The sequence below is a fragment of the Staurois parvus genome, unplaced genomic scaffold, assembly GCF_062004578.1.
Source record: "Staurois parvus isolate SC_StPar_1 unplaced genomic scaffold, SC_StPar_1.0 ptg000081l, whole genome shotgun sequence".
NCBI lineage: Eukaryota > Metazoa > Chordata > Amphibia > Anura > Ranidae > Staurois > Staurois parvus.
This window is the reverse complement of record NW_028317877.1, coordinates 15,071,646-15,097,572: the sequence shown is the minus strand read 5'-3', so window position 1 is coordinate 15,097,572 and position 25,927 is coordinate 15,071,646. Positions and strand designations below refer to the sequence as shown.

Genomic DNA, 25,927 nt, shown 5'->3' with positions numbered 1-25,927 from the left:
TCCCCCGCTCAGCAGTAATCCCCAACTCTGCGGATCCCCCGCTCAGTAGTAATCCCCAGCTCTGCCGATCCCCCGCTCAGTAGTAATCCCAGCTCTGCCGATCCCCTGCTCAGTAGTAATCCCAGCTCTGCCGATCCCCTGCTCAGTAGTAATCCCAGCTCTGCCGATCCCCTGCTCAGTAGTAATCCCAGCTCTGCCGATCCCCTGCTCAGTAGTAATCCCAGCTCTGCCGATCCCCTGCTCAGTAGTAATCCCAGCTCTGCCGATCCCCTGCTCAGTAGTAATCCCAGCTCTGCCGATCCCCTGCTCAGTAGTAATCCCAGCTCTGCCGATTCCCTGCTCAGTAGTAATCCCAGCTCTGCCACTACCCCACTCAGTAGTAATCTCCAGCTTTGCCGATCCCCTGCTCAGTAGTAACCCACAGCTCTGTTGATCCCCTGCTCAGTAGTAACCGCCAGCTCTGTTTATCCCCCGCTCAGTAATAACCACCAACTCTGCTGATCCTCTGGTTTGCGGATCCTCCTCTCTCTCTGGTCCTTGCTCAGCTCCTGCTGTATTCCTCCAATGCTGCTTACCATGTGTGACATTGCTAGTTTCATCTGCTCCGGTCCCCGCTCACCTTCTGCTATAGCATATGTGTGCTGTCTGCTAATTGCTACGCTCCGGTCTGGACCTCACCCACCTTTCTGCTGCTCCTTGCTGCACACCAGATGTGACACTGCATTAGACACTTCAAAAATATATACACATGAAGCGGAAGTAGTGAAAGACATCTTTCTGGATTTGCTAGTTGGTTTCCCAGTGCATCCTGAAATATCTCATTTTTGCAATATCTCCAAAACAAAGCAAAGCTAAAGCTGAATAAAAGCCTATCAAAAGCTAGGTGCTAATAGGGAGCTTTGTCATAGACCTCTATGGAGGTTATAGAGATGCTTTAAAGCACCAAAAAAGTGACATGGGGTAAATTTTTTTAAATGAAGTGAAGCAAAGCAAGTACAACATGTAAACAGGACTGTAAGCATACCATTTTATTTAGTGACAGGTGCTTTAAGGACTGGCATTAGGAGTACTTAAAAAAGCATGTCCAATGCCACATTTTGAAGCAAGTGTAAACGAAGCATTACAACTTGGCTAGAATTACTATTCCCAAAGCTGAACAGTAGGAAACATATGTAAAGCCCTGTATATTACTTATTGGAGGATAAAAAAAGGTTATATATCAACCATGCTCTGAGTTGTTTCAAGGACCTGTCTTTTTTAACTTTGCAAAAAGAAGTAGTGCTGGGAAATGGCTAAGCTATCTGGTATGGATAGCTGGATTAAAAGAATGGTTAGAGGGAATCACAAATCTTTTGGCAGGTATTCTGTGGGCATTTCAACTGTGAATGGAATGTTTGTCTACAAATAGATATGTGTAGTTCCATCACTCAGAATGGGATAACTAATTTCTAAGTACTTACCGGCATGCGTTCAGTCACACCTCCAATTTTGAAATTCATTGTTGATCGAACAGTTTGGGCTCCATAATATTTGTCATTTGGGACTTTCAGCTCACCAAATGTGTCAGATTCAATTCGATAGGATTCCGAGCTGGCCTGAAATTACAAACAGCATTTGTTACATCATAAATGAATTAGGAAAAAAACTTTTTAAAAACCTTTAAAATAAAGGTCATGTGTAGCGATAGAAAAGCTTAACCTGCATGGATATAGAAAAAAATAATGAATGCAATTATTTAAAGCTGAGCTACAAGAAAAGAGATTTAAATGCAATACAGCCTTTTACCGAACCAATTTCTCCTACCTGTCAATGGACAGGGAAGAAGCAGAACCGCACCGATTAGGTTGGCTTGTGATTTGTTCTAATGTAAGTACGTTACCTTGTACGTTACCTAAGTGGCAGCATAAAGGCAGATTCAAGTACTTATGCTGGTTCTACAGAAAAGTAACTGATTTTAGTAAATACAGGCGTACCTTGGTTTACGAATGCCTCAGTTAACGTAATTTTTGGTTTACGAACGAAAATCCATTGAAAATAATGCTTCGGTTTACGAATTTTTTCGCAACACGAACGGATTAATTGGTTTTCAATGCATTTACAAATTTTTTTTTTATCATTTCCTTTTATGCCTTTAAAGTGCACTTTATAAAGAGTTTTGAACAGAGAAACCGTTTTTTGACTTTTTTCTGACCTCTGGAACGGATTAATTGGTTTTCAATGCATTTACCAATTTATTTTTAATCATGTCCCTGTACAGTATTTATGCCTTTAAAGTGCACTTTATAAAAGAGTTTTGAACAGATAAAAGACTTTTTTTTACTTTTTTCTGACCTCCGGAATGGATTAATTGGTTTTTAATGCATTCCTATGGGAAACTGCATTTCGGTTTCCAAATTTTTGCAATACGAAAAGTCCCACAGAATGCATTAAATTCGTACTGTAAGGGTTTGTTTACACTTGCTTCAAAAAGTGGCATTGGACACGCTTTTTTTTTTTTTTAAGTACTCCTTGACTTGATAAAGCGCATGCGCATGAAACGTGTCGTCCTGTAACTCGCCTTCCCCTTCTGCTTGCAGCCGCATGTTGCTCTTCTTGCATTCCTATGGGAAACCGCGTTTCGGTTTACAAATTTAATGCATCTGCGGGACTTTTTGTATTGCGAAAAATTCGTAAACCGAAATGTGGTTTCCCATAGGAATACATTGAAAACCAATTAATCTGTTCCGGAGGTCAGAAAAAAGTAAAAAAAAAAAGTCTTTTAAACTGTTCAAAACTCTTTATAAAGTGCACTTTAAAGGCATGATACTGTACAGGGACATGATTAAAAATTAATTCATAAATGCATTGAAAACCAATTAATCCATTCCGGAGGTCAGAAAAAAGTTTTATCTGTTCAAAACTCTTTATAAAATGCACTTTAAAGGCATAAAAGGAACAAGATTAAAAAAAAATTGTAAATGCATTAAAAACCAATTAATCTGTTCGTATTGCGAAAAAAATTCGTAAACAGAGGCATTATTTTCAATGGATTTTCATTCGAAAATTACATTAACTGAGGCGTTCGTAAACCGAGGTACGCCTGTACATAAACTATTCTACTGTGAGCAACAAATACATGCTTGGGTCCCCCAGGGCTCTGAAAAAGAAGCTGCTTTGAGTCCAAAGCTGGGCTTTAAGGTGTGTTTTTTTAATATCTCTCTAGAGTTTTAGAATGTTTATCTGCAAGTTTCCTGTCATCAGGCTAGAACACACAGATACTCTTGCCTTTAATAACCCCATTAAATGAATGACCAATCACATAGGGCAGATGTGCACTGTTTTTTATTTGTTGTTCTAGCACATTGCACAACTGTCCCATGGGTGCAGGGTTTCGCTCACCGTACACTTTTGGACTCTAAGGATTTTCACCAAAGGGACCCTGCTTAACCCTGTTAAATACCATCTCACCCATCCTGTTGGGTTATACCATTAGCTGTTTAACTTATATGAATTTTGACCAATTGCTATAGGAACCTCACTTTGTGACATTTTGCATTATGACCACTACATATCAGACCATTTGTTCGATTTTTTTCTTTTTATCAAACCTAAATAAAAACAAATGAAAATTAAATAGCTGGCCATAGCTGACCAATCCCCCACAGCTTTTAAACAGCAGACACATCTTTTCGACATCCTTAATAAATACACGTCCAGCTGAAGAAGTAGTGTGAAATACGACTCAAACCATATTTTTTTTATTGTTCAGCAGTCCGGCTTTTGCACAAATTAAATGCAGTAATGTGTCTTTGTGAGTCAGCCTTGGATAAAAATTCCACAATAGCAGCACTGATATGAATGCAAGGTAGGACTTGCTCTAGCACTGGAAAGCAACGGGGTCCCTCAATTTCTCTTTAGCTCCCTGCTGCTCGAAAACTGCCATGTCCTACCTTATTAAGCTCCATGTACACGGGACGTTTGGAAAACACTTCTGAATGATGGAAACTAACTGCTGGAAAACGTAGGTAAAAAACATCTGTTTAGCCTCGTTTGCATAATGCGTTTATGAGCGTTTGCGTTTAGAAGCGTTTTTTTAAGATAACCTCAGGAGAATTTCCAAAATGCCCAGAATGCACTGAAAAACAGTAAAAAATTTACTCTCTTTCAGGCATTTTGAGAGAAAGAGAGAGCAGAAGCAGAGAGAGCAGTATGTGTTGAGATTACATGTCTTTTCTGGTTGTATTCACTATGGATCCCATCATGAGCATAATGCGGCACGTTCTACCATTTTTTCCTTCACGCAAAACCTGGAGCTGACTGCGCTGGTGTGCTAGGTCCATTTGAATTCATGGAAAACGCTTTGCTTTAATTTCTGATGATGAAAAAAAGCATTTGGATATGGAACAGTTAAAAAACGCTTCTAAACGCAAACGCTTATAAACGTGTTTAGCCACGTCTGAAACGCTGATAAAAACTAGTCCTGAACGCAACTTTGGTGCGTTCAAAAAAATTACTGTAAACTCACCTGCCTGTAAATGACGACATAGTGTACATGGACACATAGGAAAACATCAGGGAGAGTTCAGGGGCTGCTGGAAAAAATGCAGAAAAGCTCCTGAACGTGAGTTTATGAGCTGCAGTGTACATGAACCCTTATGCAGGTTGAAGACCAGTAGATATTGAGGAACACCTTTGAAAATTTAATCATAAAACTGGAGAGAAAAGTCTGCAAAACAGCAGACAAAAACTGTCCCTCGGAAGAACTTCCGATGAATTAGATGAACTGACTTCTCCTAGTTTATTATCCATTTCATTTTCTGCAAGAATGTGCTGAGAAAGTCCAGATATAATGGGGTAGGTTTACTAAAATTGGTGCGCTCAGAATCTAGTGAAGCTGTGCATGGTAGCCAATCAGCTTCTAACTTCAGCTTGCTCAATTACAGTCCTTTCACAGGGGGTGGATCCGTTTGCTGAGCAGGGGATCTCCTTGCTGAGCAAGCGGATGACAGCTCTGTGTCTGCTCCACTGCTGCAGAGCAGACACAGAGCACCTTGCTCGCCTCAATGGGTGGTCGGATGAAAACGGACCGCCTGTCCGTTTTCATCCGATCTGACCGACAGAAAGGGAATTGGATCCCAATCCAGCCCTTTCATCCGATCTGACCGACAGAAAGGGAATTGGATCCCAATCCGGCCCTTTTTGGCGGATGAGATTGGATGTCAGCAGGTGGAAATGGACACATGTCCGTTTCCTCCTCCCACTCTATAGAGGAGAATGGAGGTTCTGATTGGGTCAGGAAAAACGGGCAGGCGGACCTGATCATAACGTTCGCATGAAAGAGCCCTTAACCTTTGACAATAAAACCTGGAGGCTGACGCCAGATTTTGTAAATAACCCCCAGTGTGTCTTTAATGGTTCTCATTTATCCAGGTCATGGTATATCTACATTGCAGTGCGTAGTGTATTCACATTCAACTGGCCTTCTTCGGAAATGCTGAAGACATTTCGTAGTGTATTCTAGCCACATTCAGTTCACAACTGGAGAAGTGACTTGGATAAGCTACAAAAAAGCCTTTAACATTAACCCCTTCCCACCCAGCTCCAGCATCCCTTTAACCTCCCTAGCGGTATGATTATTTCAGATTTTTGGTGCTGAAAGCGGTACCATTTTTTTGCATGGAAATATGTATTTTTTTTTATTGTAGGCCTGTAATTTAGGAATAACTCACTGAAATCTGTCCGAATAAGAGTCTAGTAAACATTCCGGATATGATAAAACTTGAAAACACAAAATCATAATTTATAATTTAATAAATAATCATAAAAAATAATAATATAATAATAATAATAAATTTAATTAAATAATATAATCAAACCAAAAACACTGACATTTGAAATATAGCACCAAGTTCGAACATCGCTGAGCAAAGTCGCAGAATCGTTTTCAGTGTCTGTTGACGAATTTCCCCACAAATCATTATCACTCAATTCTGCAAGTGGTTCTAATTTACTATCGCTGTTCTCTAGCTGGTCTACAACCGCTTTTGACATAAAGGGACGCTTTTTGGACGCCATGGACTTTTCTAAGTTTCAAGGCAGAAAGAACAGTCAAAATGCAGGCAGGGGACAGGACAAAGCACTAGGGACAAAATGTATGTGAAATGTTTTGAAATAGCAATGTTTACTCTGTAATAATCATTTTTAAAAAAATGAAATTTTTAAAAAAAATTTCAAATTTGCCGCTTTTTCTGGCGCCCGTATGTCCCGACATCACAGGGACTGGAACACGGAGGCCGGATGCCGGCATCGGCCGGAGGAGATGGCCGGGGACGCTGCAGGGGACGCATCGCGGGAGCGAAGGACAAGGTAAGCGCTGCAGGGACTCCCTATGCAACGCTGCATGGTAAGCCCGAGTGTAGCTTGGGGTTACTGCTTGTGGTACTGAAACTTTACCCCGAGCTACACTCGGGAATACCACTAGGGAGGATAACAGAGTTTTTATACCCAAGACCAAGAAAGGACTGCCTGATCACGTGATCATTGGCGGTCACAATGATCACATGATCAGGTTCCCATCCATCCAGTTCCCGATCATTTCTACAGACCAGAAGTGGTGTGCTGAGACTTGCGCAGTGAGTGTGCTCTCAGCACAGAAACCTTGGCTGTCCATGGATGCATATTTGCGGCATTACTTGGGCAACAAGCGGTAAAGAACAAGTTCAGCTGAGCCCTGGTTCACACTAATGCGGTGCAGCACATCGCATGTGATTCGCACAGGAACCACACCGCATTCCGGTACAAATCACATACGAATTGTATGCGGTGCACCAAAAAGGTGCAGGACCCTTTTTTTCCCTGCAACTGATTCACATTGCATGTGTGTCCACACCCATGCGATGTGAATACTGGTAATCGCACTGTGTTTTGCTATCTGTTTCGAGGTGTCATGTATGTTACAAGAAATTGTCAGAAACTGGCTCCAGGAGTCTGTTCATTTTCCAGGGGACAATTACAGTAAATAAACTGGTATCTATATGGAGTGCTCCCTACCAACCCAAAGAACAGATAATCAAATTCTCATTCCTGATTGTTAAACCCTACAGCTGGATACAACATCAAAGAGGCTAAGGCAGATGACTGCCAGGTGCTTTACAGAAGAGAAAAATAGGTTCAAAATTAACTCCACGTGTGCCATTTATCTGAAACTATTCAGATGCAGCAGAGCGTTATGTAAAAAGGTTTGACCCTAGGTTCACACATAAGCATTTTCTGCAGCGTTTTGCAGAAATGCAGTACAGTACATTTAACATGATTTCCCATGGGACATGTTCACATCTGTGTGTTTTCATCCACTGCATTTTTTGGAAAGGGTCAGGGACTTTTTTGAATGCAAAAAGTTGCGATATTGGTTCTATAGACATCAATGTAAATGCTGCAGAAAAGTATGCATTGTGTTTTTGCTGTTTTGCGTTTTAAATCTGCCTAGCAACAAGAAAAAAAAACAAAAACAATGCATCAATAACGCGTCAAAATGCAAGTGACAAAAATTTTGAAACGGCTCAAACGTAACCTGCATAGGTGTGAACCTAGCCTATCCCCTCTTTAGTCTACCGTGTTTCCCCGAAAAAAAGACAGTGTCTTATATTAATTTTTGCTCCCAAAGATGCGCTAGGTCTTATTTTCAGGGGAGGTCTTATTTTTCCATGAAGAAGAATACGGTACACATTTATTGTTAAATGAAAATAAAGGAAATTTATTACCTGTATACGGTACGGTAGTACGGTAGTTGTCAACACAAACCAGACAAACTGTGAATCCTACAGTATCAAGAATTAACTTATTTATTCAATGACAATCATGTCATCATCTTCTGGAACATCATCATAACAATCATCATAACAGGCAGTGTCACCAGAGACAGACCAGCACTCACCACCTTTGCCGTGTCCCGTCCGCTCTGATCCTCCTGTTCTTCTACACACATCTGCGAAAGTCTCCTCCTCTCTCCCACCCCGCGTTCACCGCTCACTCCGACCTCCGCTCCGCCTCCACACAGCACTGACGTCAGGACTCCGCGTAACGTCACTGGTTGCTAGACGCCAGTCGGGGCAGCCCTAGCAACCAGTTTACGGTAAATTAATTTTCATTCTGAGACAGAGCCTAGGGGGGCCTTATTTTCGGGGGGATGCCTTTTATTTCACCCAGAAGGAAACCTGTAAGCAGGTCTTATTTTCAGAGGATGTTTTATTCTTGGGGAAACACGGTATCATGAATGCTGCTGCCAGACTCATCCACCTTACTAACCGTTCCATATCTGCCACCCCTCTCTGCCAGTCCCTCCACTGGCTTCCCATTGTCCAACGGATTAAATTCAGAACATTAACAATAATGTATAAAGCCATTTATAACTCTGCCCCAAACTACATCACCAATCTTGTCTCTAAATATCACCCAAACCGTACTCTCTGCTCCTTGCAAGACCTCCTACTCTCTAGCTCCCTTGTCTCCTCCTCTCATGCTCATCTCCAGGACTTCTCCAGAGCTTCCCCCATCCTTTGGAACTCTCTACCCTAATTTATCAGACTATCGCCTACTCTGCTCACTTTTAGATGATCTCTGAAAACCTCTCTCTTCAGGGAAGCCTATCCTGCCCTCAGCTAATAATGGAATCTTACTACTACCTTTTGTACCACTAGCCCCTCCCTCTTAGATTGTAAGCTCCAAGGAGCAGGGCCCTCCTAACACTCTTGTATTACACTGTATAGTCGCTGTATTGTTTACTGTTATATTTTAAAGCGCTGAGCAAACTGTTGGCGCTATATAAATCCTGTATAATAACAACCTAGCCAATAACCAACACTGCTCTATCATTTTATACCTCTCTCATACCAGGTACATATCCAATTTTACATATTCCAGCTTTGCACAGATGACCATTGGATGGTGGCACATAAAAGCCACGCGTGTCTCTCAGGAGTGGCATAAAGCGCATGGTTCTATTCTGGAAATTAGCTACCACAGCCCAGTGGAAGAAGCTAGTCCGGGGCTCAACAATGAGCAATACACATCAGCCCTGAACAAGTATGAACAAATGCAATTAAAACTTTCAGTCTGATTATGCAAATCAATGGTACCCCATGTCTTTCCATTAAACAAGAAAGCCAGAACAGGATTACTTGGCAACTATTTTTTTTTTTATCATGCAACCTTTACAGTGAAAACACAATATTGTATTTAGATATTTCCCATTACACACCTAATTAAATACTAAATAGCTAAAAAAGAATATCGCTACCTAAGCATAATTTACACTAATCACAGCATAACGTGCAAAGAAATGAACTTGAAGCTAAACTGAACCCAGAAGCCCAAAGAGCATCTTCCATAACATGAACGGCATATTTGCCCTTTTGCCAGGTCCACAATCTTTGTCATTTCCATCTTCTCTCGTGTTTCTTTAGCTATTGGGTACCCAGCGATCCCAGCAATTGGCTGAACTCTTACCATCAGTGCATACTTCCGCTGATGCTGCAAGCAGTGTACAATTTTTAAAAAATTGTTGGCAAAGAGATGAAGGAGTTTTACAAACTAAATCCTACCAAAGAACTCAAGAATTTCAATTGTATCTATTAAACTGGATCTTTACATAGATAGTCTGGCAGAAAAAAGACAAAACTCCATCCAGTTCAACCATTAAAAAAAAGTTATAATCCTACACCCACAGTTGATCCAGAGGAAGGCCAGCAAAGCATGATCCAATTTGCTCCTCCAGGGAAAACAATTCCTTCCCGATTCCCCCAGGAATCGGTTATTCCCTGGATCAACTTTACCTATAAATGTTAGTATCCGGTTATATTCAGTGTATCTAAGAAAGAATTCAGGCCTTTTTTAAAGCAATCCACTGAGCTGGCCAGAACCAACTCTTGAGGGAGACTATTCCACATTTTCACAGCTCTCACTGTGAAGAAACCTTTCTGTGTTTGGAAATTATATCTCATTTCCTCCAGACGTAAAGAGTGCCCCCTTGTCCTCTGTGATGACCTCAGGGTGAATAGCTCTACAACGAGTTCACTATATGAACCACTAATGTATTTATACAAGTTGATCATATCCCCCCTGAATCTCCTCTTCTCAAAAGAGAATACATTCAGTTCCTCTAATCTTTCCTCATAGCTGAGCTCCTCCATGTCTCTTATCAGTTTGGTTGCCCTTCTCTGTACTTTCTCCAGTTCCCCAATGTTCTTTTTGTGAATTGGTGCCCAAAACTGAACTGCATATTCCAGGCTATCTACAATAGCTCTCATAGGTTTATAGCTTAGACGTTCCCTCACTAAAATTAATGCACTTGCTTGTCGATTACCTACAAGCACCCCAGTGGGGGCTCATGCCATTAGCTATGAGTAGACAGCCCCATTAAAAGGGATGGGAGGCTGCTGGCTCTTGGAGCCAATGATGCCCACTCACATGTAAACGCTCACCCAGCGGTCACATGTGAGTGATCGTTCCTGGATCTACGGGAACCTCTGCTGGAGGTTCTCACAGGTAATCACTGAGCAGGTACATTCACAAGTGTGAAGGCCCCCTAAATCTACAGTCCGCTTATTCTGTACTCTCCCTTCTGCAGGTACTTTGATCAAGACAGAGGGTGTGTCGTTGACTTCCATTATCAATCAACATTAGATATCCCAGTCTTATCCATACTAACCTAGGAATACGTTCATGCATATTGTCCACTCCCCAACTTTAGGTCAGCCAATACAGAAGAAAAAAAAAAATCTTGCCCATTGGAGAAGCAGGGATGAAAACCGCCTACAGAGCAAACATCCGAAGTGGCTTTTTACTCAGCTTTTTAACAGATGCTATCTAGGAAATGCTAGACAGCTGTGACATAATGCTAGACAGCTGTGCGCAAATCATGATTTTGCAGTTCCGAGTAAGGGGTGCGTGCGCCCTAACTGCTTCTCTATTTGTGGCCTCGGCTGTCAATCACCGAGTATCTCCGACAGGGGGAGAGACCTGTAAGTAAACAATACAGATCTCTCTCCTGTCAGCTCCTGCACACTGCTTTGTATGGCTCTGCATAGCAGAGCCATACAAAGCAGTGTGCTTACAGTGAAAAGCACACACAGCATACTGTGAAACAGCACACAGTTAACCCTTTGCCATTAAAACAGCGTCAGTGCTTTTATCAGCACTGATCACTGTATTGCTGTCACTTGGGATGTCAGTGACACCAAGTCAGTTCCCCCAGTGTCAGAATGTCTGCCGCAGTCCCACTATAAGTCACTGATTACCGCCATTACTAGCAAAAAATAAAAAATTCCAAAATCTATACCATTTGTAAACGCTATAACTTTCATGTAAACCAATTAATTTACATGTATTGGGATTTTTTTTTTTAGCATGGACATATAGCAGAATAAATTTTGGCCTAAATTTATGACAAAATTTGATTTTTACAATTTTTTTACTGGACATGTTAACCAGGTCCTGACCTCGCTATTGCCAAGAGACAGCTACAGCGCGGTCGGCTAGTTCTGAGAGGGCCTCCATGGATGTCCTCATAGAACCACGCCCCCCCTGGCTGAGGTCTGTGGATTTCCCCCCTTCCTGACCAGGCTATGTTTTGCAATAAGGCTCTGCGTTACTTTAATGACAACTGCTCGCTCATGCAACGCTGCACTCAAATTTATGTCCTTTTTTCCCCAAAAATAGAGCTTTCTTTCTGTGGTATTTGATCACTTGTGCATTTTTTATTTTTTGCGCTGTAAAAAAAATACCCCAATTTTGGAAAAAAAAAACTATATTTTCGACTATTTGCTATTAAACATGTCCAGTAAAAATTTTTTAAAATGAAATTTAGTCATAAATTTAAGCCAAAATGTATTCTGCAACATGTCTTTGCTAAAAAAAAAAATCCCAACACGTGTAAATTAATTGGTTTACATGAAAGTTATAGCGTCTACAAATGGTGGTGTATATACTGGAATTTAAAAAAATTTTTTATACTAGTAATGTTGGTGGTCAGCGACTTATAGTAGGACTGTGGGACTGCAGCGGGCATTCTGACACTGGGGCGAACTGACTGTCACAGACATCCCCAGTGACACCAATACAGTGATCAGTGCTAATACAAAATCACTGACACTGTGCTGACATGGGCAGGAAGGGGTTAACATATGGGGCAATCAAAGGGTTAACTGTGTCTATGCTAAAAAAAAAAATCCCAATACGTGTAAATTAATTGGTTTACATGAAAGTTATAGCGTTTACAAATGGAGGTATAGATTCTGGAATTTTTAATTTTTTTTAACTAGTAATGGCGGCAATCAGTGACTTATAGTGGGACTGTGGCAGGCATTCTGACACTGGGGAACTGATTTGGTGTCACTGACATCCCAAGTGACAGCAATACAATGTTCAGTGCTAATAAAAAGCACTGACACTGTACTAATGGCAAAGGGTTAACTGTGTGCTGTTTCACAGTATGATGTGTGCTTTCCACTGTAAGCACACTGCTTTGTATGGCTCTGCTATGCAGAGCCATACAAAGCAGTGTGTAGGAGCTGACAGGGGAGAGATTTGTATTGTTTACATACAGGTCTCTCCCCTGTCCGTGATGCTCGGTAATCACCAGGTGCCGGTCACTGATCGGGACCCGGTGATTGATAGCCGAAGCCTCCAATGGAAATGCAACGCTTATATATGTGATTTAGTACACCCCTGTCACCCTGTAGCAAGTGGTTAGCAGTGATGTGGCTGTTTTTCTCCCAGCCACCTCTATTAGTAAAAGCAGCACAAATTACCCGTTAGGCACAGTTAATCCTCTGATTGCCCCTTGATGTTAACCCCTTCCCAGCCAGTGTGAATAGTTCAGTGACAGTGTACAGCAGGGGTAGGCAACCTTTGAGAGGTGGAGATCTATCTGAACAACATGAAAGAGATCAAAGATCACCGGGGTTTGGCGGTCTTTTTTTTTTTTTTTTTTTACTAAAATTAACTAGCAAGGACTAACTAAATAGTAAGGATGACATGAGCAAAACTGTCAATAAAAAATGTCAATAACACTAATGTCACTGGAAAGATATAATAAACAGCCTGCCTTAAAAGTTAACTTTAGTGAGCAATTCATTCACTTTCATTCACACATTTTTCATATTTGGACAGTGACTAGTCACCCCCATAATTCTGATGCAGGAGTCTATCATGAAGGCAGAACATCTGGTACTGCAGGCTGACTTGCTCGACTAGTTTCAAGGCTGAATGCTGGACAGTGTATATAGGTCAGTATTAGGTAGGGCAGAGTACAGGAGTCAGCAGTTTGTAGTGCAGATTACAGGGGTCAGTCACTACAGCAATGGACGGTGTCAGTCGCTACAGCAGAGGACGGTGACAGTAAGGCAGTGGAAGTTGTCAATTAATGGGGCAGTGCACGGGGACTGTCAGTAGGGCCCCGCACGGGGACCGTCAGTAGGGCCCCACACGGGGACAGTCAGTAGGGCCGTGGATGGTGACAGTCAGTAGGGCCGTGGATGGTGACAAAAGGACAGAGTATGCAGCACTTAGTAGTGCAGAGGATGGTGACAGTCAGTAGTCCAGTGGATGGTGACTGTCAGTAGTCCAGTGGATGGTGACTGTCAGTAGTCCAGTGGATGGTGACTGTCAGTAGTCCAGTGGATGGTGACTGTCAGTAGTCCAGTGGATGGTGACTGTCAGTAGTCCAGTGGATGGTGACTGTCAGTAGTCCAGTGGATGGTGACTGTCAGTAGTCCAGTGGATGGTGACTGTCAGTAGTCCAGTGGATATTGACAAAAGGACAGAGTTTGTGGCACTTAGTAGTGGATGGTGCTACTAATGCTGGCTATACACATATAGCTTTCTGGACGAGAATATTCGTACGAAAAGTCATATGAAAATTCTTTGAACAATCGATGAATGGATGAATGTTGTTCGAAAATTGTCTTTTGCTTTTTAAATTCGACTTCACCACGATAAATTCGACGACCACCACATACACTGGCTGAAAATTCCTTCCTGCCCCTTCAAATTTTCCTGTCACTGTAGTCGAAAACAAACATCGATTTAACCCCACTAACAATTAGAAAATCATATAATATAATATTCTTGAACGAAAATTCCCGTACGAAAATCTATACGTGTATGGACAGCTGTAGTAGGGCTATGGATGGGGACAGTTATCAAGGCAGCGGATGGGGACAGTTAGCAAGGCAGCGGATGGGGACAGTTAGCAAGGCACCGGATGGGGACAGTTAGCAAGGCACCGGATGGGGACAGTTAGTAGAGCAGAGGATGGGGACAGTTAGCAAGGCACCGGATGGGGACAGTTAGCAAGGCACCGGATGGGGACAGTTAGCAAGGCAGAGGATGGGGACAGTTAGCAAGGCAGAGGATGGGGACAGTTAGTAAGGCAGAGGATGGGGACAGTTAGTAAGGCAGAGGATGGGGACAGTTAGTAAGGCAGAGGATGGGGACAGTTAGTAAGGCAGAGGATGGGGACAGTTAGTAAGGCAGAGGATGGGGACAGTTAGTAAGGCAGAGGTTTGGGACAGTTAGTAAGGCAGAGGTTGGGGACAGTTAGTAAGGCAGAGGATGGGGACAGTTAGTAAGGCAGAGGATGGGGACAGTTAGTAAGGCAGAGGATGGGGACAGTTAGTAAGGCAGAGGATGGGGACAGTTAGTAAGGCAGAGGATGGGGACAGTTAGTAAGGCAGAGGATGGGGACAGTTAGTAAGGCAGAGGATGGGGACAGTTAGTAAGGCAGAGGTTGGGGACAGTTAGTAAGGCAGAGGTTGGGGACAGTTAGTAAGGCAGAGGTTGGGGACAGTTAGTAAGGCAGAGGATGGGGACAGTTAGTAAGGCAGAGGATGGGGACAGTTAGTAAGGCAGAGGATGGGGACAGTTAGTAAGGCAGAGGATGGGGACAGTTAGTAAGGCAGAGGTTGGGGACAGTTAGTAAGGCAGAGGTTGGGGACAGTTAGTAAGGCAGAGGATGGGGACAGTTAGTAAGGCAGAGGATGGGGACAGTTAGTAAGGCAGAGGATGGGGACAGTTAGTAAGGCAGAGGATGGGGACAGTTAGTAAGGCACCGGATGGGGACAGTTAGTAAGGCACCGGATGGGGACAGTTAGTAAGGCAGAGGATGAGGACAGTTAGTAAGGCAGAGGATGGGGACAGTTAGTAAGGCAGAGGATGGGGACAGTTAACAAGGCAGCGGATGGGGACAGTTAACAAGGCAGCGGATGGGGACAGTTAATAGTGAAGTGGATGGAGACAATTAGTAGAGCAGTGGATGGGGACAGTTAGTTAGGCAGAGGATGGGGACAGTTAGTAAGGCAGAGGATGGGGACAGTTAGTAAGGCAGAGGATGGGGACAGTTAGTAAGGCAGAGGATGGGGACAGTTAGTAAGGCAGTGGATGGGGACAGTTAGTAAGGCAGTGGATGGGGACAGTTAGTAAGGCAGTGGATGGGGACAGTTAGTTAGGCAGAGGATGGGGACAGTTAGTTAGGCAGAGGATGGGGACAGTTAGTAAGGCAGAGGATGGGGACAGTTAGTAAGGCAGTGGATGGGGACAGTTAGTAAGGCAGAGGATGAGTGCAATCAGTAGAGTAGTGATATGTGTACAGATACAGGAAAGCAGAAACTTTCCTCATATGCAGAGAATGGAACTGCTGCCGCTGACACACTACTCTTTCTCCTGCTGTGCTGATCCTGGCTAGCCCTCGTCTCTCGTCCTTTCCATGTGAGGTCACACACAAGCACCTGGGATGGACGTGAGAGAAGGGCCAGCCAGGATCAGCACAGCATACAAGGTAGTGCCTTCCTTGCGCCACTCTGCAATATGGGAGGAGCATTCCAGGGGTCGGCAAAGCAGAATTGCTGATCTACCCACCACCTGATCGTGATCGTTGTGTAGATCGCTATTAACTTGTTGCTGATCCCCGTTGTACAGTATTCGCACTGATCACTGAATCCGTGTCATTATTGATGTCAGTGTCAGTCAGTCCCTCCCAGCCAGTATCAGCTAGCGCCAGATTGCCTGATACACTATCACAGTCATACTATAAATAATCACTGCTATTACCAGTATAGGGTCATAGCTGCAAAAAATTCCATTATATATACACCACAGTTTGTAGATGCTATAACTTTCGCACAACCAATTAATACACACTTATGGGGATTTCTTTTTACCACAGACATGTAAAGAATACATTTTGGTCTAAATGTATTTTTATTCTCAAACTTTTTGGTCTTTTTTCGTTTATGTAATAAAAAATAAAAAAAAAACAGGCGAAGAACAAAGAGCACCAAAATAAAGTTCTATTTGTGTGAGAAATGTATATAAATTTCATTTGGGTACAGTGTTACATGACTGAGCAATTGCCAGCTAAAGCAGCGCAGTGCCGAATAGCAAAAAAAATGCCCCGATTATGAAGGGGGTAAAACCTTCCAGAGGTTAAGTTCTTTTGCAATAAGATTTTGTCTCAGGTTTCAAAATAACCATTTTAACAGTCTCATGCCAGATATAAGGCAATTATGGGAGAATTTCAGGAATCTTCCAATGTACTTGGTGCCTTGCTTCTTATGCTGTTCATGTCAGCCTGCTGTTACTGTGTATCAGGGCAAAGTGCAGATGGCACAAATGTTGAATTTCAAATGTTTACTTTTACTTGTGGGGGTAGAAGAAAATCATTTAAGGCCTTATGTACACTGCTGCTCATAAACGTTCAGGAATTCAAAAGCTTTTGGCAATTTTCTTTTGCCAAAGCCCCTGGAACTCAACTCAATCAAAGCCTATGTCCATGCATACATAGATTTAATCAGAGTTTAACAGTACCAGTGTAGGGCCAATTAAATGTCCCTCTCCTGAACGCAGAAGAATCATGTTCTGGAAAGGAACGGTTTAGCCAAAAAAAGGGGCAAAACCACGTGTAAGCGCATCTAAGCGCTAACCGCATTGAACGCTTGGGCGTTTATTCATTTCAATGGCAAGTACTATGGCCGATGAAAGGAATAAACGTCCAAGCGCTAAAAGCAGTACCATGCTTACACAGGTTTCTGCCGCCAGCAGAAAAACGTTCTAGTACACATGGAGCCTTAAAGTTATGTTGTACAAATATTACTAGATTGATATGGGGGAATTTACAAAGAGTTGAAAAACAGAGCAGATCCTGCTTATTAGTGAATGGACGCAAGCCTGTCTGTTACTTAGGAGTCAACTGCTAAATAGGCTACACAAGGCACTGTTCACACTTGTGCAACTTGTCATGCGACTCTGGACACATAGGGGTTGATTTACTAAAACTGGAGAGTGCAAAATCGGGTGCAGTTGTGCATGGTAGCCAATCAACTTCAAACATCAGCTTTTTCTATAAAACTTTGCCAACAAAAAAACTGGAAGCTGATTGGTTTCTAAAGCAGTGCTTCACCAGATTTTGCACTCTCCAGTTTTAGTAAATCAAACCCATAAAGTTCCATGACAAGTTGCAGTCCACTGTTTTTAATGGCACCCGTTCAGATCTATGCGACTTAAAGTTGGAGCGACTTTGAAAAGGTTCCTGCACTACTTTGATGCGACTTGAGTGCTAAAGAGTGAAAATTCGCATCAAAGTCACACTTGAAATCGTGCGATTTTGGAGTCACACAAGTGTAACCGGAGCTTTAGGCCAGTGGTGGGCAACTGCGGCCCTCCAGCTGTCATGGAACTACATGTCCCATGAAGCACTGAAAGGCTGACAGTTGCATCATGACTCGCAGAGGCATGATGGGACTTGTAGTTCCACAACAGCTGGAGGGCCACAGTTTGCCCATCCCTGCCTTAGGCTAAATAGAAGCTGTAATACAGCTTCTATGAATTGAGCAGCTGGGGGGGAAAGGAAGGCATAGTTGGCCTCTCTTTATGAGAACCTGTAGCAGCCCCTTAGTTTTATTAACCCTTGCTGCACTGGAAGATTACTGGAACATCATTGGAATAGTAGTTCGTATAATCACTACACTCATAGCCCATTGACACTTCCTTCAGCTCTCCAGCTGAAAGCAGGTAACAAGGTTGCTGGAGGAAAAGTGTGTAGGAATCTCGCAGTGCACCCCCCATCTACTTTAAACAGGTTTAGTGTGACCCGGTCATACAAAAAAATATTGGGGCTGCCATTGCGGTTCTCATTCTAAAAAAAAAAAAAAAAAAAAAAATCTTCTGTGTGGTATCCAAACACTTGGGGGTTTATTTACTAAAGCTGGAGAGTGCAAAATCAGACTCCCTTCTGCATAGAAACCAATCAGCTTCTAACCTCAGCTTGTTCAATGAAGCTACGGCAATGAAACCTGGAAGCCGATTGGTTTCTATGCAGAAGTGAGTCTGATTTTGCACTCTCCAGCTTTAGTAAATAAACCCCTTGGAGTCACAGATCCGTAACTTGTATTCTGTAAGATGAGTGTCAGAGACATGCCAGAGATCCTGATGGTGGGGCTCCTTACAGATCTGTGACTTGTATTCTGTAAGATGAGTGTCAGAGACATGCCAGAGATCCTGATGGTGAGGCACCTTACAGATCTGTGACTTGTATTCTGTAAGTGAGTGTCAGACACATGCCAGAGATCCTGATGGTGGGGCTCCTTACAGATCTGTGACTTGTATTCTGTAAGATGAGTGTCAGAGACATGCCAGAGATCCTGATGGTGGGGCTCCTTAGATCTGTGACTTGTATTCTGTAAGTGAGTGTCAGACACATGCCAGAGATCCTGATGGTGGGGCTCCTTAGATCTGTGACTTGTATTCTGTAAGTGAGTGTCAGACACATGCCAGAGATCCTGATGGTGGGGCTCCTTATAGATCTGTGACTTGTATTCTGTAAGTGAGTGTCAGACACATGCCAGAGATCCTGATGGTGGGGCTCCTTACAGATCTGTGACTTGTATTCTGTGAGATGAGTGTCAGAGACATGCCAGAGATCCTGATGGTGAGGCTCCTTACAGATCTGTGACTTGTATTCTGTAAGTGAGTGTCAGACACATGCCAGAGATCCTGATGATGGGGCTCCTTACAGATCTGTGACTTGTATTCTGTAAGATGAGTGTCAGAGACATGCCAGAGATCCTGATGGTGGGGCTCCTTACAGATCTGTGACTTGTATTCTGTAAGATGAGTGTTGGACACATGCCAGAGATCCTGATGGTGAGGCTCTTTACAGATCTGTGACTTGTATTCTGTAAGATGAGTGTTGGACACATGCCAGAGATCCTGATGGTGGGACATGTTGCAGATCTGTGATTTGTATTCTGTAAGAGGAGTGTCAGAGACATGCCAGAGATCCTGATGGTGGGGCATGTTGCAGATCTGTGACTTGTATTCTATAAGATGAGTGTCAGAGACATGCCAGAGATCCTGATGGTGGGGCTCTTTACAGATCTGTGACTTGTATTCTGTAAGATGAGTGTCAGGCACATGCCAGAGATCCTGATGGTGGGGCATGTTGTAGATGTGTGACTTGTATTCTGTAAGATGAGTGTCAAACATACAAGAGATCCTGATGGTGGGGCTCTTTACAGATCTGTGACTTGTATTCTGTAAGTTGAGTGTCAGACACATGCCAGAGATCCTGATGGTGGGGCTCTTTACAGATCTGTGACTTGTATTCTGTAAGTTGAGTGTCAGACACATGCCAGAGATCCTGATGGTGGGGCTCTTTACAGATCTGTGACTTGTATTCTGTAAGATGAGTGTCAGACACATGCCAGAGATCCTGATGGTGGGGCTCTTTACAGATCTGTGACTTGTATTCTGTAAGTTGAGTGTCAGACACATGCCAGAGATCCTGATGGTGGGGCTCTTTACAGATCTGTGACTTGTATTCTGTAAGTTGAGTGTCAGACACATGCCAGAGATCCTGATGGTGAGGCTCTGTACAGATCTGTGACTTGTATTCTGTAAGATGAGTGTCAGAGACATGCCAGAGATCCTGATGGTGGGGCTTGTTACAGATCTGTGACCTGGATTGTAGCCAATGCATCAGCTTGTCACCTAGACCTCTGACATTTATGGTCCGTTCAAAGGGCTGTGTCGTAAAACGCAATATGCATTTTTAGAGAATGCATATCGTGTTCTTAATGCAAAAGCATAATGCATTTTGCATGTGTCTTCATCCCTAGTCACCTGGAAAAAAAATGACAAGACAAAAAAAAAAACCAAACCACACCTGAAAATGTGTGGTGCAGTTTGGATGTGTTTCTAATAACTATAATCGAAGGTGTATTTTTCAAACTAGGGACCAAGCATGCATCTAATCTCACTTGTCTCTGAAGCCTGATCTGCTCTGGGGGCTACTGACAGGAGGTAAGGAAACAATGCAACAGCTCCTCACTGCCTGTTTTAACCCGATTCTTTGACAAATGCACCGCTACCACGTGCGCTACATGTGGTTGAGACTACATGTCTTTGCTAAAAAAAAAAATCCCAATACGTATAAATTAATTTTTTTTTTTTTCTTTTTTTTTTTAAGTCCGCAAACGTGCAACTATAACGAAAAAACCCGTAAGTGTTCACAAAAAAATGTGCAAGTGCAAAACACCACACGAAAAAGTGCACTTAGGGGTGTGTTTGTCCTACCCCCGGAAGGGTTGGACCGTTCACCCGATCCCCCGGGGCACGAAGCTCCTGACAGGGACAAGGTTCCCATTTGGTCCTCCTGGCCAAAAGGCCTGGTGGACCATCATTCCTTATGCCCAGCCGAAGCCGGACATCCAGTACTAGGCAAGGGGGTTCTCCCGAAGAGAAAACCCCCTAGGGATCAGGGGAGGAAGGAACCGTAGGGCCACACATCCTTCCCCTAGACTTCAGGTAAGGCCCGAGGACCCACACCCTCCATCCGTGAAAAAAACACACACATAAGAACAGAAAAAGTGACAAGACGTGGGAGTGGTTAAATTAAATAAATAGAAAATAAAAAAGTGGTACCGTGCCAAATAGTGCACAGACCAGGCCCTGAGGCCTGTAGCAAAAATTGCCCCGGACTTGGTCCTTAGGGCGCTGTGCAAAAAGAAGTGAAAAACAGTGGCCATGTGTCATTTTCACACCGTGGGGTCCCACACCCAAGTGTTACTAGTGACACCCCTGAGAGCGTCTTCCCCAGGGGGCACTGAGTTTGCGGACTTTTTGCGTTCCCAGCCCCAGGCCAGACCAAGGTAGATCCGTCCGAATCAGGAGGTACTGGGTCTTTCCAGCTTCACCAGAGGAATTACTCCCAAGGCCCCAGAGCTCATCATGGCGCTCCCTGGTTTCTGTCCCTCCGGTTCAGCCTTCCGGACCCCCATCATACCAGTGAGGGTACTATACAACAACCATCCCCGCAAAGCTAGAATGGTCGGGAGCACCCCCACTGGACACTGATAAGAACAGATACTACACTTGATCTTAGCCAAAAGGCTGAGAAGCGATAAATTAATTGGTTTACATGAAAGTTATAGTGTTTACAAATGGCGGTATGTATACTGGAATTTTTTTTAATACTAGTAATGGCGGTAATCAAGAAACTTATAGTGGGACTGCAGCGGGCATTCTGACACTGGGGGGAAGAACTGACTAACTGTTACTGAGATCCCCAGTGACACTTACACAGTGATCAGTGCTAATAAAAAGCACTGACACTGTACTAATGGCACTGGGCAGGAAGGGGATAACATCTGGGGTGATCAAAGGGTTAACAAAGCAGCATGCAGCAGCTGACAGGGGAGAGAGCTATATTGTTTACATACAGGTCTCACCCCCATCAGTGATACTCAGTGATTGCTGGGTGGGAATCACCAACCGGAACCCGGTGATCGACAGCAGAGGCTGCCAATGGCAGAACGGGTAGGGCGCGTGCGCACCCCCTACCCAGAAATACAAAATCACGTATATATACACATGATTTTGCTCAGGGAGTCAGCCCTGTAGCAGTATTTCTGGCACAGGACAGGCATAAAGCGGTTAAAGGATAAGTTCACCTTTGGGAACATGTTACATCCGTTTTCAGCAGCCCCTGAACTCTCCCTAATGTTTTCCTATGTGTCCATGTACACTATGTCGTTTACAGGCAGCTGCGTTTATAGTCTTTATTTGAATGCATCAAACTTGCGTTCAGGAGTAGATTTTATCAGAGTTTCAAACGCCAAATGCTTGTAAACGTGGCTAACCGCATTTATAAGCGTTTGCAAGCATTTTTTGATCGGTCCATATCCAGGGCATAATTCACTAAGCAGTATCCTACCGCATCAGACCCCATTTGAATCCACTAAAAAAGGCTACAAAAATACCACATGATTTTATCAAGTCATGCGGAATTTTAGTAGTGAAAAGCATGCATCGTGTTTCAGTTGTCAGCTGGGTTCCCACTGACAGCTAAATGTAAAAGAAAGAATTGCCGGCAATTAAAAAATAATTTTAAAAAATGGCGTGGGGTCCCCCCTCCCATCCATACCAAGCCCTTCGGGTCTGGTATGGATTTTGAGAGGAAGCCCCACACCAAAAAATCCATACCAGACCCTTATCTGAGCATGCAGCCCGGTAGGTCAGGAAAGGTGGGGGGCGAGCGAGCTTGAGCACCCCCCCCCGAACCATACCAGGCTACATGCCCTCAACATGATGGGGTGCTTTGGGGTAGGGGGAGCTCCCCCCCCCCAAGCACCTTGCCCCCATGTTGATGGGAACAAGGGCCTCTTCCCCACAACCCTGGCCGGTGGTTGTGGGGGTCTGCGGGCGGGGGGCTTATCAGAATCTGGAAGCCCCCTTTAGCAAGGGGGCCCACAGATCCTGCCGCCCCCAACTTGAATGAGTAAGGGGTACATGGTACCGCTAACCATTCGCAAAAAAAAAAAAAAAGCTGTAGTGTGGAAAAAAAGACAGGAGTCATTCTTTGACAAGTCTTTTAATAAAAGAATGTCCACCAAAGTAGATCCAACATCAATCACGATGTCCGCCGCTCCAAAGAAAAAAACACTCTGCTACCACTGGCCCCCGGCCATCTGCTCAGAAGCTGGTTTGACAGTTCTAAAATATGTAAGGGACGGGGCCATCATGTATGTGACCCAGCCCCCATGTGACATCAGTGACCAGCATGCCCCGGTCGATGATGTCACATGGGGACAGGGTCACACGGGTGATGTCACCGGGTGACCCCGCCCCTTACATATTTAAGAACTGTCAAACCAGGGTCTGAGCAGACGGCGGGGTGCCAGTCGGTAGTGGAGCCTTTTTTTTATTCTTCCCCTCGGAGCGGCGGCCATCGTGATTAACGTTGGATTTACTTTGGGGGACATTCTTTTATTAAAAGACTTGTCAAAGAATGACTCCTGTCAGCTTTTTTTTGTGAATGGGTAGCGGTACCATGTACCCCATACTTATTCTCGTGGGGGGGGCAGGGATCTGGCCAGATTCCGATAAGCCCCCACCCACAGACACCCCCCCCTCCCAACTACAGCCCCGGGTTGTGGGGAAGAGGCCCTTGTTTCCAGCATGGGGGCAAGGTGCACCCCCCATGTTGAGGGGCCTGGTTGTGGCCTTGTATGGTTCAGGAGGGGGGGGGGCACTCACGCTTGCTCGCCCCCCCCTCTCCGGACCTGCCGGGCTGCATGCTTGGATAAGGGTCTGGTATGGATTTTGAGGGGAACCCCACACCATTTTTTTTTTTAATTTTGGCATGGGGCTTCCCCTCAAAGTCCATACCAGACCCGAAGGGCTTGGTATGGATGGGAGGGGGGGGGACCCCACACCGTTTTTTTATTAATTGCCGGCAATTCTTTCTTTTACATTCAGCTGTCAGTGGGAATCCCGCTGACACCTGGAACATTAATGCATGCTTTTCACTTCTAAAATACCGCATGACTTAATAAAATAAGTCTTTTTAGTGAATGTACCATTTTTTAGTGCATTCTGGGCATTTGGGAAGGTCTCCTGAGGTTATCTTTTAAAAACGCCTCTAAACGCAAACGTGCATAAACGCTGCTAAACGCATTATGCAAACACGGCCAGACGTTTTTCAACCTACGTTTTCCAGCAGTCAGTTTCCATTGTTCAGAAGAGTTTTCCAAGCGTCCCGTGTACATGGACCCTAAGAAAGCCCTTTCAGTGGTCTAACAATGTGCACATGACAGCGACCTCCTTGTAGGAGTCAATCCCAACATGCCTGACAGTCCGCCTAGTGTGATGACAAAGGTCACCTTCCTGTGCAGTCCTGACACGCCGGCCACACATCGATCCTTACCATTCTGCACTGTTTCCAGGAAAACTGGATCGGGATCGCAGCGCAGCGCGGCCCCCCGTGGCCGGAGATATGCCGAAGAAGTTGTAGGGAACTGAAAGAACGATGCATGGTGATCCTAGGACACTGACACTGAGCACAACACGGGACCGCCCACTCCAGAGCAGAGCAGCCAATCACCGATTCCACGAGAGGAGTACACTCCTAGGGAAGAATAATCGATCCCCGTCGGTGGTGATACTTTGTATCTATTGCAATCCGCTATGTTTGCTGATGACGTGTAAATAAAAATGAATTACTAATGCTTGGAAAGTGCCGAGGGCACTGCGGTGATTATACCTCCCAAGAGCTAATAAAATGGATGACCTATACCTTCTCTGGTGTAATACATTTCCCTGAACAGGGGAGGACAAGGAGGTGATGTGATGGTATGAGGTGTATATGCTGTATATGAGATTTATCAACATGGAGGAGCAGACTTGTGTTCTACTAAGACATTGGGACGAAGAATAGCATAACATGTCCCTGGAGTGGCCACAGCCTGTTCTCAGGGGCCACAGGAATACAGGCTGCTCTCAGGGTCTGCAGTAGGTAACTCTCAGGGCCACAGTACGGCCATGTTGGGGAATACAGGCTGCTCTCAGGTTCCGCAGTAGGTCTCTATCGGGGCCCACAAAGCCTGCTCTCAGGGGCCGGCTACAGCACAGTCATGTTGGGGAATACAGGCTGCTCTCAGGGTCCACAGTAGGTCTCTATCGGGGCCCACAAAGCCTGCTCTCGGGTCGGCCACAGTACGGCCATGTTGAGGAATACAGGCTGCTCTCAGGGTTCACAGTAGGTCTCTATCGGGGCCCACAAAGCCTGCTCTCAGGGGCCGGCTACAGCACAGTCATGTTGGGGAATACAGGCTGCTCTCGGTCCACATTAGGTCTCTATCACGGCCCACAAAGCTTGCTTTCGGGCCGGCCACAGTACGGCCATGTTGAGGAATACAGGCTGCTCTCAGGGTCCACAGTAGGTCTCTATCGGGGCCCACAAAGCCTGCTCTCAGGGGCTGGCTACAGCACAGTCATGTTGGGGAATACAGGCTGCTCTCAGGGTCAACAGTAGGTCTGTATCAGGGCCCACAAAGCCTGCTTTCGGGCCGGCCACAGTATGGCCATGTTGGGGAATACAGGCTGCTTTCAGGGTCCACAGTAGATCTCTACCAGAGCCCACAAAACCTGCTGTTAGAGGCTGGCCACAGTACAGCCATATTGGGGAATACAGGCTGCTCTCAGATGCCACAGCGGTCCCCCTCCGCAGCACGGTGTCACAGCATCTCCGGTCTTCAGCAGGTCAACACAAGCAATGGTGGCCCTCAGTACCCGGTCATAATCCCCCCCCCCCCTTATACAGTATATGCTTCACAGGGTGGGTAGGCTGGGCCCAAAAAGCACACAAACAGAACCAGAGTGATTTGACTCCTTCCCCTACTTGGGCCAGCCACTTGCCTACTATAGGCAACCAGCCCACACACAGCCTGCTCCCAAGGGCCACAGTAGGTCTCTTATCAGGCAGTGCTGGGACAAGGTCATCCAACACCCAGGGCGATGAAGCCAAACTGTGCCCCTGCCCTAATGTGAAAGCTTAGGGGATGCTAACCCAAGCAATCGTCCGCTTGCCACAATGACATATCAGAATGAGCTCACTGAC

General features: G+C 44.6%; 1 protein-coding gene and 1 pseudogene across 1 annotated transcript in view; both read right to left on the bottom strand.

Moving 5' to 3' along the window:
- Nucleotides 1-24,395, bottom strand: part of FH (fumarate hydratase) — a 55,376-nt gene extending 30,981 nt beyond the window's left edge. Inside the window, exons 1-2 of the mRNA XM_089669802.1 lie at nt 24,236-24,395; nt 1,461-1,595 (exon numbers count right to left, since the gene is read on the bottom strand). Coding sequence (XP_089525928.1) covers nt 1,461-1,595; nt 24,236-24,343 — 243 coding nt within the window. The 5' untranslated portion in view covers nt 24,344-24,395. The remainder of the gene's footprint in view (nt 1-1,460; nt 1,596-24,235) is intronic.
- On the bottom strand, nt 21,317-21,432 carry LOC149468707 (U2 spliceosomal RNA; annotated as a pseudogene).
- Nucleotides 24,396-25,927: the final 1,532 nt, after the last annotated feature.